We start from the raw sequence: 12,579 nt of genomic DNA on the forward strand, positions 1-12,579 counted from the left end.
TGCAAAATATAGAGGGGAAATGGATTTCGGTAACTTCTCATACTGCCTTCAACTGAATGTTTAATGTTGTCTTTTTAGAGCCACGAATTCCATTTCATTTAACTGTAGGGGACAACCAAAGCGCAAAAATACACAATAATACAGTCGCATGTATTGTTTGTCCTTACAAAAAGTAACTCTGACTGCTGATCGACTTATAATCTATAAATCAGTATTGTAATATTGTTGCAGTGTTCCCTTTAGGCCGATTGTTTTTTCTACGCTGTAATGGGTTTTCTTAGCGGAAGCTACAGCTAATGTTCAAGTAAGACAAAATAATTTAAAGTCAAAATAATATTTAATATCCATTAATTTATTGATTTTTTAAGTGGGCTGATCAACCACGCAATAATGTAGCCTATTTCGCTCAACCGCCGTGTTCATTGCATAGCCTGCTTTTAAAATAATACTATTAAAAACGGTGTATACGCTTCTAAAACAGTTTATTTATTGTAAGTTTTAAAGTATTAAACTTACTGTATATTACGTTTTAATTATTTATTTGTAGCACATTCTTTTACTAAAATAAATATCTAAATTAACACCGGTCCAGTAATGTATCCTTTTTGCACCGGCTTTAATGGCCCTTGCTAAAGATTGAGTGTATCTGAGTAAAGCAAAAGCATTCACACACAGCTGAGCTGAGGGTGTCACCTCGAGCATGTGTTCAATGAGGACGGACAGCCGAGCAGAACTGACCAAGATGACCACACCGTTTTCTCCTCCGCTGTACATGCAGCGATACCAGTTTGTTATCGATTACGTGAAAACCTACAGACCTAAAAAGGTCAATAAACGCATGTATAGAATTTTAAAGTTAAGTCGCGGTGGCCTTTGACACTACGCTTGAACTAGCGTGCTAATCTTTTTGTCTTCCTACCTGGGATTTGATCTTTCCGCAGGTCATCGATGTCGGTTGCGCTGAATGTCGCTTACTGAAAAAGCTGAAGTTTCATCGCAACGGTATACAGTTACTAGTGGGAGTTGATATCAACAGTGTCGTCCTCTTGAAGAGAATGTAAGTTTGGGATCTTGCCTGCAAACCTCCCATTGTTGTGTGTAGTGTTAGATGGCATTAAAATTACAGCGCTATCCCATAAGGCCAACGGTTTATGCTGCATAAGTGGAATTAAGGGGGCCTCCAAGTACTTTTGGCCATATGCAAATCAAGCTTCATGTGTACATCTGTCTTGTGTGATTTATTTATTTATTTTTTTTGCCAGGCATACATTGGCTCCACTTGTAAGTGATTATCTACAGCCAAGTGATGGGCCTTTGACCATTGAGTTGTACCAAGGGTCTGTCACAGAGAGGGAGCCCTGCACCAGAGGATTTGATCTTGTTACATGTGTTGAGTTGTAAGTGTGCCACATCTTTGGTTTTTCAGGCAAATAAACTAAAAGTTACTTTAAGATTATATGTTTCACTTGAGCTTTGTCAACATAAACATCTCTAACCCCTTTAAGAATCGAACACCTGGAGCTTGTGGAGGTGGAGAGCTTTTCAGATGTAGTGTTTGGGTACATGGCACCAGGTGCCGTGATTGTCAGCACACCTAACGCAGAGTTCAACCCGCTGCTGCCGGGCCTTAGAGGCTTCAGAAACTATGATCATAAGTTTGAATGGACCAGAGCAGAGTTTCAGACTTGGTAAGCAAATGTTCAACATCTAGTGCAAACACATTCCAGTGTTGATTTAGGATCAGATTTAGATCTACACAGATGTGTCCATGTTAAAAATGATTAACAGTTTTTCTGGCTAAACGATGTTCCATCTCTCTCTCCCTCACAGGGCTCACAGGGTCTGTAGAGAATATGATTACTCTGTGCAGTTCACTGGAGTTGGAGAAGCTGTTGGCCACTGGAGAGATGTGGGATTCTGCACCCAGATCGGTGTGTTCCAGAGGAATTTTGATGGGATAAATCAGTCCATGAGCAATGCTGAAAGCTTGGAACCTTCTATGTATAAACTGGTGAGAAACTGTTTTTCTTATGAGGTGTTGCACTTGTAACTGCATATTTGTTTAAAAGAGTAATATTGTACTTTCTAAAAAAAATAAAAAAATTACATAGGCTCGGCATAAAGTCAGCATGAATTGATCCATGCAATTTTTTTATTCAAATATCATATAACTTGATCCTCCGATGTAATGACAGATTTCCATTCTGGTGACCAATCATTTAGTCAGTTTAAAACCCACCCCTTTTTTACAATGGACTGCAATCTTGCATTTAGATATTCCCCCCACCTAATCAACAACCAATACATTGAACAATTTTTTTATTCTTCCATAATCTGTTTCATTACATTGCGTCTGTAACATGCAGTCTTTGGGAGAATATGCAGAGCTGTAGGTGCTTCACAGCCACGAAGAGCACAAGCTTTGATAAAAAAAAAAAAAGAAGATTAATTTGACATGACTCTTGAAGTCACAATGAAGAGGAAGTAGAAACAGGTCTTTTCTTCCTTTTTGTAAACAGACTATTGAAAAAGAAAAAAATGTAGGGTGGGAACTTGTTTCTGTCCATCGGTTGTTGATTGAAAGGTTGAGGTCAAAATACAAAACATGCACAGATGAATTGTTGGCAATAAGATCAGTAACTTAACATTTCAAAAATATGGTGAACTTTTCTTTTAATGCTGACTTCACAGGTTTAAGCTAAAAACAAAGTAATTTTTTTGTCTGAAACTGCTGATATTTGCAGTCATGTCTTATCTTTCTTTGCTGTTCCTTGTTTAGTTGTACAAGGTGGTGTATCCAAGCCTGTGTGATAACAACATCTACCAGAAGACTTTAGTTAATGAGGTCCTGTATGAGGCACAACAACTGAGACGGGAATGGCTCAGGAGAATGAACATGGACTCCAACAATAATGCAGACTTCTACGCTCCTCCATTAATGGAAGTATTCCAGCATGGGGTCGAAGGGGATGCACGTGAGTGGCAGCCCATCTACCAGCAGGGCAACACCATTTGTGTTCCTTTGGAACGTGTGTGGTCCAGTCCCAGAGTGAGAGCACTGTGTGGGAGCATTCAGCGTCTCCGGGAGGAACTGCTGGAGGATGAGCGGGTGAGGATGAGCGCTGATGGAACGGTGTTAAACCTGCCTACCGATGATGATGAGGGGGAGGAGGTGGAGGAAGAAAAAGATGATGTGAAAACCGTATCAGGTGTAGCAAACAACATGGAGGAGGACTGGGATAGGGAGCTTGGGAGTTAAGGTAATGTATAACAGATCCAGAAAGCTCTGTAACCAGAATAAAAGAAAGCAAGCTGCACTTAAGACGATTGTTAGTTTTTGACTGTATGTGTAGGATCATCAGAAAGACATATTTCAATTATATGGCCAAATCTGTGTGATCGATGGAGAAGACAACCATTAAACATGTCATTAAAAATGCAAATATGTGACACCTTCTTTGAAATGTGGTTTTATTTAACAGTGCGTGGTACATACTTTACCAGCATCATAACAGAACACATGGCATGGAAGCCAAAAGTTAGAACACAACATTGCGATGTCACCTTTAAACATCAGACACGGTACAATTACAAGGACCAAAAACTTCACAGAAGAGATAAAGCCACCATGTTTTTACAACATGTAGAGTACCAGGACCTATTAGGACCAGCGGGAAAAAGTGAATCTTGACAATTTCGGTAACACAAAATATGCTCAAATACATAAAAAATAGACTTTCATTTTGGCAGTAGATCAATTAAAAAACTAAAAATCAAGTTTAAACTCTGATGAAAAGTAATGAAGCTGAAATATTGCAGATAACCTCTAAATATACTGGTATTTGCAACGGAGCACTTAAAGGGACATAGTGATGAAGAACAATATGACATGGGAGGATTAAGTAGGCCTATATATAAATGTTGTTGCATTTTCATACAAAGGTTCCCTTTGAGAAACATTGCGATCGCTCACAAAATGCTTGTATTCCCACAATAAAGATTTGCGTTTTCATGCAAAGTGTTTTCATTCCCACAAGAAACTTTTGTTTGCATGCAAAATCTTTGTGTTCCCACGAGAAGCTTTGCACTCACTCTTTTCAAGTGAACATAACGTTTCTCAGTTGAACGCAAAGGTTTTGCAAGTGAACAAAGTTTGTCTAAGCAATCCAAAACATTTGCGAGAGAACGCAAAAGCACTGATATATAATTTTTCCTCCCATCTCTTATTTAGACATATCACCATGTCTCTTTAGGAGCTCTGTACAATCGCAGTGTGGTGCTTTGATATTTGTGCAGTAATTGCGTAAGATAAAATAATAAACCTGAGATGTATGGCCGAGTTGAATCCAAGCTTCCCGTCAATGTTTTTTTTTTTTGTGTTTGGATCTCAACAGATCTGGATCAATCTGATGGAGTTAGCAAAGACTACACAAAATGCTTTGGACACATTGAGTAGGTGTGACACCCATGCATTTCTACAATATAACTCTAGACAGTTATGATATAATCAAGTGCTACAAATAAATTGTACACTCGCGCTCAACTGCGAATCCTCACACACATTTAAATTGTAGAGGCAAGTGAGTTTATATTAATAAAACAGCGAATGGATTCTGAGAAGAGATGGGCATACGGTCACATAAAACTAGAGAAGCACTAATGTATGACTCTGATATGCCCTATAGCTGATCTTACAGACAGAGATACTATGAAAATAGTCAATACCTTCATTTTAGTGATGCATCAAGTAACTACAAAAACATGGGGGGAAAAAAAAGGTTTTGTAGTGTTATAGAGAGGATAAAAAGAGCTACACGCCTCAAGAGCCTTGTGCTAAATGTTTCAAGCATTGCTGAAATAGTTAAATACTTTGTTCTGTGCTGCCATGTTACTAATTGTAGCTTGAGAACAGCTTGGCTCATTTTGTCCTTGCATGAAAGCCAATATATTTACGAGATATTAATGATGCCAGAAACGTACTTATCAGATATTCACCTGCTCGGATTTTAGGTAGCTAATATGTCAATATATTGAATTGCAAAATTTCATAAGTAGTCTCATTCAACATATAATGCAGCTGTAGGAGTTTTCTCAAGCTGAAAGTCATTTAAGACAATGAATAAAGAAGAAATACACATTTTCCGTGTATGGGTTAACTTGATCAACAGCTCAGCCTCAAAACTCCCTATAGTGTTGGAGATACACAGAAAGTCCTTCAATTCAAAGTGCTATTCAAATGGACATTTTTTCAAGTCTGAAAACGGCTCCATCTGTCAAAACGCATCGCGACTTCTCACACGCACAAAGTGAGACGCTGTGGGTGAGTGAGGACGGTTTGATTTCCATTCTGACAGTAATGAGATGACAAAAACATTTTGCAAAGGGGTCACCTTCATCTGCAGAGAGTATACACCTCATATGTACTGTAAAAGATTAATACAATCCATCAAATGTTACTGACATGGCTCACAAACATGTAAACATGGGTAAAAACAAACTAAAACAATAATATGAAATATACATTTTAAAAAATATGCAAGAAAAACGCTCTTTGATTTTCAAAGCGGACGTATTGGGAGACAAACTTGACCTCACAGTGAAACACAAGACACCTATAATGGCAGCCTCATACAGAGGAGCTGTCGGTTCTTTACCATTCCAAGGATGAAACAGGTTCGTGACAAACACTCCTAATGTGAGAGGAGACGAACATGTCTGAATCTCTTAGTCCCTTTCTCCTCCCACGAAACAGACTTTGGTTTTTGACACTTCTCCTTCTGTCATCTCCCAACTCTAGCGTTTGATCACCACCTGTTCGTAGGCACCAGCTCCAACTCTGAAAAGAGAAGAAAACAGCATTTACATGCAACCCAGTAAATGCAGTGATGTACTATTTTTTAAAGCGTAGAGGGATACCACTGCTTACTGGCTGATTTTGCTCTGTTTTTTAAAGAGACAGTAACCCGAGCATTAAAATAGTTATTATTTACTCACCCTCATGTCATTTCAAACCTGTTTGATTGTCTTACTTCTATGAAATGCAATAAGAGACGCTCTATATTTCATGGTTTCATCATACCGGCTATTGTATGGCTTTGAAACACTGAATATAGCATAAAAATACATTTATGGTCCCTTCTGGTAATTTTTTAAAGCTTAACAGACTCAATCCCCCATTTAAAGAGCAACTTGGGTGTTCTACTCTCATTTCATTTTGTGTTGCAAGGAAGAAAGACATATTTTGGTTTGGAATGACATTTTAGTGAATAAATGATGAAAGCATTTTCATTTTTGGCTGAAATATTCCTTCAAACTCACCTGGCAGGAAGGTGATGGCTACCAAGTGCTGTGCTCCCACCAGGACCCACAAACAAGCGCAGACCTTCCTCTGAAACACACACACACGCACACACACACACACACACTTGAAACAGATATCGCCTCCATTCTGCATGCACAAAGTCACGACTCTTCTCTGGGGATACAAAAACCAAATTGGTCCATTTCTAATGAGAACCTGTCGCCAGGTCATCTAAAAATATTATGAAAACTAATAGGACACACACATCGATACGTGCTCTGGCACAGAGACACTTCAATACACCTACTGAGTAGCAGCAGCTACCTGTAAACATTGCTACCAATTAAACAACCTGTTTCTAGCTCTGTTTTTTATTTCTGTTTGCTCTCAATCCAACTTTCAAGTCTGCACTGATGCCGATCCGTCACAAGCAAGTCAGTGGCCCAAATTGCAATTTCAAAGCAGCAAAAATTCAGTGTTAGTGATCAGAATGAAAGATGGAATTTATGAAATATTTTTTGAAAGACAACAATTTGAAAGATTACAATCCCAAGAGATGCTGCAAATGATGTATACAAATAATAGTACAATATAAAACAATTGATTTATAGCAGTCAGAATGAAAGAAAGATGGAATTTATAAAATATTATTGGAAATATAGTGACTAAAAATATGAAATGTTTAGTAATCGTTAATAAGAGAATGAACTTTAATCCCATGAAGCACTGTTGATGTAAACAAATAAAAAAAAAAATGGTACAATATAAAACAATTTTAATCTATAGCCATTTATTATAAGCATAAAATGTAATATAACTGAAGTTAATTGTGAAAGAGACATATAACAGTAAAATAAGATGTTTGAGATTGTAAAATGACTAATTTGATTACATGATTTGCAGTTCTTCGTGACAGCTCAATGCTAAGCTCTTTTGGTGCAGTTCTCATTACTATGGTAACAGCGACTTCTCCGATTGGTGGTTTCAAAGAGTTGCCTGCTTCATTTATAGTTCTTTACTGGGAATTTGGGCATTATACACGATTTAAAAAATTTTTAGTTAAAATTACAGTGTCTTCTATAAAAGCCTACATCAACACTTTCTCAGAGGTGCTTAACATTCATATATTTTTGATCGTCAAACTAAATATAATATGAGCTGTTTTATTTTTTATTTTATATAGCTATTTTACATCACTTACACTACTTTTTAAAAGTTTGTGGTCATTAAGATTTTTTTTGTTTATTTTTGAAATAAGTTTTTGAGTGGCTCAATAGCGCGATATGCGGTATTATCGCCATATATATATATATATATATATATATATATATAAAATATATGTGTGACATTCATATATTTTTGATCGTCAAACTAAATATAATATGAGCTGTTTTATTTTTTATTTTATATAGCTATTTTACATCACTTACACTACTTTTTAAAAGTTTGTGGTCATTAAGATTTTTTTTGTTTATTTTTGAAATAAGTTTTTGAGTGGCTCAATAGCGCGATATGCGGTATTATCGCCATATATATATATATATATATATATATATATATATATAAAATCTATGAGTGTGTGTGTGTTATGATGTAACGAGGTTATATTCAGAAACCAATGAAACCGAATCTAAATAGAGTGTTGAAACAGGAAGTAAAGAAAACAGAAGAGAATGTCAAAATAAGGGTCCACGTAACAGAATATAAACCTGGCTATTAATTGTTAGCCTATATGTTTAACAGTTCATTCTGATCCTCAAATCTGACTGGACAAGAGACTTTCTGCTGATATTTCACCTGCGCATTCTAGACGGGCTGTCAGTCAGTGCAGTTACATTGTTGCAAGGGACTGTCTTTGAGTGAGTCTTTAAAGTTTAAACCATTCATTCAACTACACGTAAAAAAAAAACACTGATTCAAAGAGAGATGTAATGAAACACGCTGTTGAAATCATTTTAATTTTGAGCGCCACTATATTCACAAATATGACTCGGCCTGAAGGACAGACGCAAGTAATCGCACACGGTCAGTCGATCTCTCTCATTCACTGTCTGTTTAGGCTTGTTAAGAGAAAATCTATGGATCCTCTGTACAAATCAGCATGGTACACATTATGTTATCATTACTAACTTATTTAATATTCAGTACATATGCACGAAGTGTAAAACAAGAAGGGCATAACCTTACGAAAAAAGAAAACACGCAAATATTGCGGTTGCTGCAGTTCTTGCATTCCTCTGTGGTTGGCTCGCCAATAGTGCGGTATTGCGATATTGCGGTTATAGCAACATCCTTAAAGGGATAGTTCACCCAAAAATGAAAATTTGATGTTTATCTGCTTACCCCCCAGGGCATCCAAGATGTAGGTGACTTTGTTTCTTCAGTAGAACACAAATTATGATTTTTAAGTCCAGCCATTGCAGTCTATCAGTCGTATAATGCATGGCAATGGTAACAAAATCTATGAGAGTAAAAAAAACATGCACAGACAAATCCAAATTAAACCCTGCGGCTCGTGACGACACATTAATGTCCTAAGACACGAAACGATCGGTTTGTGCGAGAAACTGAACAGTATTTATATCATTTTTTACCTCTAATACAACACTATGTCCAACTTCCTTGAACATGCGCACGGCATCCGATGCGTGAGCTGTGTACGCGCTCTGACGTGGTTTACGCAAGCGCCGGAAGTGATCTCTCGCGCGTATACGTCACTCATTGGTTACACGGTGCACAGTCATTGTAGGTACGACGGCTAATGGTACTTACTTGCGCTTATCCGGATTGTTCAAACCGACTTAAAACTAAAAGATTACGTTCTCTCGCGCGAACTCATTCTGGAGTGGTGACTTTCCACGTATTCCCAACTTCTGAGCCTGCTCGCCTGAAGTTATGGTTGATTGCTCTTCGGCTAGATATCAACACACCCATTAACGTAAACTACGCCAGAGCGTGTACACACCTCACGCATCGGATGCCATGCGCGCGCTCAAGGAAGTTGGACATAGCGTTGTATTAGACGTAAAAAATGATATAAATACTGTTCGGTTTCTCACACAAACCGATCGTTTCGTGTCTTAGGACATTAATGTGTCGTCACGAGCCGCAGGGTTCAATTTGGTTCATTTTTGGGTGAACTATCCCTTTAACCTCAAGCGATGTCTATTAATAAACATAAAGAACCCATTGTTACCTTCAGTGCTGGAGTCCAGCAGACTGTGGGTGAAATCCTGGCTTTGCAAAATCTTCTCAACTACGTCATCGGCATCCACCCGTGTGGCATCCACTCTTTTCAGCTGAGACTCCATTGAATCCTGTTTCACTGGATACCTTGTATATATGGGAAAATAAACCTGATAAATCTACATTTATTTAATTTCCTGAATCTAAAGCTTGATGAATATAGAGCAGGCAGTGGTAGCAGTGTCTGTCTGACCTGTTGGCAGCTCTGTCAGGGGTTGATGGGTGTTCAGGCACAGCAGCGCAGACCCCCGGGGCTGTAGGGGGTACTGTAGTTTGGTCACTCTCCTCACTGGGCTCAGGGATGCTAGCAATGCCGGTGGAAGCGCTCCCGATCGAAGTGTTCCTCCTGTGGGAGAACTCCGACAGACTGGAGGAACGTGAGTGACTTGTACTATAGCCTGAGAAACAACACAACATTGTTTTAAATTATTATTCTTTTTTTTTTTTTTATGAAAAGTTGATCTGCCCTGGTAATACACATCATGCACTTTAAAACCTTCACAGATTAATCAATCAATCACTTTGTACTGAAGGGACATTTAACGCCGCCCCCCCACACATACTATTCAGGTTTCCATCAGCTTTAGAAAGTGATAACGCTAGTATGGGCAGCTACTGGAGGGAATATCCTCCCACACATGTATACGCACACAACAACTCCAGTTTCCAGTCAGAGACAGATATGTGATGAACACTTCTGTTTGCTTTGTGGGACTTTAAAAATAACTACACTTTGAGATGAACTAACACAAAAGGTCAAAGTGAGCAATGTGTAACCCAATCTGAGAGAACAGCTTAATGAAATAAGGACAGAGTGCTGTCTCCTCTCTGGAAGTACTAGAGGAAGTAGTGTTATAAAATTAGATCTGGGACATTTAATCCAGCTACTGTGTGATGGCACTGACTCCTTCTAAAAGCCTAATTTCAAATTATTTAATAAAGCAAGTAGCACTTTCCATAAAAGGGGAACAGAATAGGGCCTGAAGATCTTAAAAATTAAATTTTTTACCATGTTCAGGAAAATGGTCAAAGTAGGTGCTTAAATTGTTGATCATCAAACTAAGACGTCAATATAAATATTATATGAACTGTTTTGTATTATTTTATATGAGGTATTTTACATCACTACCATTCAAAAGTTTGGGGTCAGTAAGATTTTTGTTTCCTTGTTTAATGCTTTTATTCAACAAGGAAACATTAAATTGATCAAAAGTAAAGACATTTATGTTAAAAAATAATTATATTCAAATAAATACTGTTCTTTTGAACTTCTTATTCATCAGACCCGGATGAATGTATTACGGTTTCCACAAAAATATTAAGCAGAACAACCGTTTTCAACACTGATAATAAATAAGAAATGTTTCTTGAGCACCAAATCAGCATATTAGAATAAATAAAGACTGAAGTAATGGCTGCTTAAAATTCAGCTTTGCCATCACACAAATAAATTACATTTTCAAATATATTGAAATAGAAAACATTTATTTTAAATTGTAATAATATTTCACAATATTACTGTTTTACTGTATTTTTGATCAAACAAATGCAGCCTTGGTGAGCATAAGAAACTTCTTTCAAACACATAAAAAACCTTACTGACCCCAAACCTTTGAATGATAGTGTACATCAAAATTAAAATCAATAAAAATTACAATATTTTTAGGCCCCCACAATGGGGGGACAAACAAAATATAATGTGAGCTAATGGATTTGCACACACATTCTCTCTCTCTCTCATATGTGCACACACACATCTTCACTCCATGGCACAGAACAGAGACACATGACATGCAGCCTACGTGCAAAATTACAAAATCTGTTAATCATCATGCAATACCACTGCATCATGTTGATTGACAGCCTGATAATGTTACAGCCAGGGTTACAGAAAATACAAATCAGGCATGCATTCAAGTACAGCAAGACAACAGAATCACACAGACTCATGATTGAGCGATCAGAGAGAAAACAGTGGAAAAGGAAAGCCTACCTGATACTTTGGACTGCTGACTAGCATAACTGGACGTTCGAGAGTGTCCACACAGCCCGAGCTCATCAGGCAGAGAGCCACACTTCCCTGATGTCTCTGTGGACATAATTTCAGATTCAGTTCAGTCTTAATTAAACCTGCTCAATCACTTCTCCTATTTCCAACCTTAAAATACATAATACTGTATATCTAATGTAGTCATTTAGTATTCAGGCATTTGACTATTTAAATTAGGACTGTCGATTAGAAAATGCATTTAAAAGTGTTCAAAACTGAGTAGTTGGCGGAAGTTCAATATAATTAGAGTCCAATATAATTAGCTCATTTTAATAAATATATTTTCATTGAATATTATTTATAATATTATTATATTATTTATTGAATACTAACCATTGTTGCAACTCAAACCTTTAGTCCTCACAAAAAGAAAAACATATTATGGATATTAACAGGAATGTTGCTCAGCTGGCAATATGAAATTTGACAGCTAAATTCAAAATTTGATGGAGGTGTTGAATTGGATACAAAAGCTTTTTGATGGTTGTAACCTTTAAAATTGCTTGACATGCACACAGTTTTATTTCCTGTGTTGGCATATTTCTCGTTAAAACAGGAAGTTAGGACATGACTTTTTTTAAATTAGCCTTCCATTTACATCACATCTTTGAATCATGATTTGCTACTTGCGAAATCTAGTTGACAGCAGGTGGTGCATTAGTAGGAGGGACTTTCTCATTCTTGTAAGCATTTTATTGGCTAGAAATTTGCATATACCAAGATTAATAATTTTGTCATTTTATTTTATTTTTTGTCATTATTCATTTTGATCCCATGAAAAAAAAAATTTTTTTGTACATTTTAAGTATGCCAGCATAATTGTTGTTATTTTTAATAAAAAACACACTATTATAAATTGTTAACAATTAATACAAAAGTAGAAATGTTAGAAAAGTTCAAGTTGAAATACTAGAATTACTCAAACTATTAAAAAAAAAAAGACAAAATCACATAACAAATTTACTAAATCTTAAACTAAAAC

At 36.8% G+C, this 12,579-nt stretch overlaps 2 protein-coding genes across 3 annotated transcripts in view; one reads left to right on the forward strand and one right to left on the reverse strand.

Moving 5' to 3' along the window:
• The first annotated feature begins 250 nt into the window (after positions 1-250).
• On the forward strand, positions 251-3,450 carry LOC107696160 (HEN methyltransferase 1). Of its 2 annotated transcripts, none has more exons than XM_016496374.1 (6): positions 251-304; positions 942-1,057; positions 1,263-1,397; positions 1,506-1,688; positions 1,831-2,011; positions 2,780-3,450. In XM_016496374.1, coding segments are annotated over exons 2-6 (981 nt in total). In that variant the 5' UTR covers positions 251-304; positions 942-1,055; the 3' UTR covers positions 3,260-3,450. The 2 variants fall into 2 exon arrangements, with proteins under 2 accessions (XP_016351860.1, XP_016351859.1); XM_016496373.1 differs by lacking the exon at positions 251-304 and adding an exon at positions 556-826.
• Positions 3,451-3,968: 518 nt separating this feature from the next.
• Positions 3,969-12,579, reverse strand: part of LOC107696175 (protein FAM102B-like) — a 25,842-nt gene continuing 17,231 nt past the window's right edge. Inside the window, exons 10-11 of the mRNA XM_016496391.1 lie at positions 6,319-6,388; positions 3,969-5,836 (exon numbers count right to left, since the gene is read on the reverse strand). Coding sequence (XP_016351877.1) covers positions 5,794-5,836; positions 6,319-6,388 — 113 coding nt within the window. The 3' untranslated portion in view covers positions 3,969-5,793. The remainder of the gene's footprint in view (positions 5,837-6,318; positions 6,389-12,579) is intronic.

This window comes from Sinocyclocheilus anshuiensis, unplaced genomic scaffold (genome assembly GCF_001515605.1).
Source record: "Sinocyclocheilus anshuiensis isolate Anshui unplaced genomic scaffold, SAMN03320099.WGS_v1.1 scaffold306, whole genome shotgun sequence".
Classification (NCBI taxonomy): Eukaryota; Metazoa; Chordata; class Actinopteri; order Cypriniformes; family Cyprinidae; genus Sinocyclocheilus; species Sinocyclocheilus anshuiensis.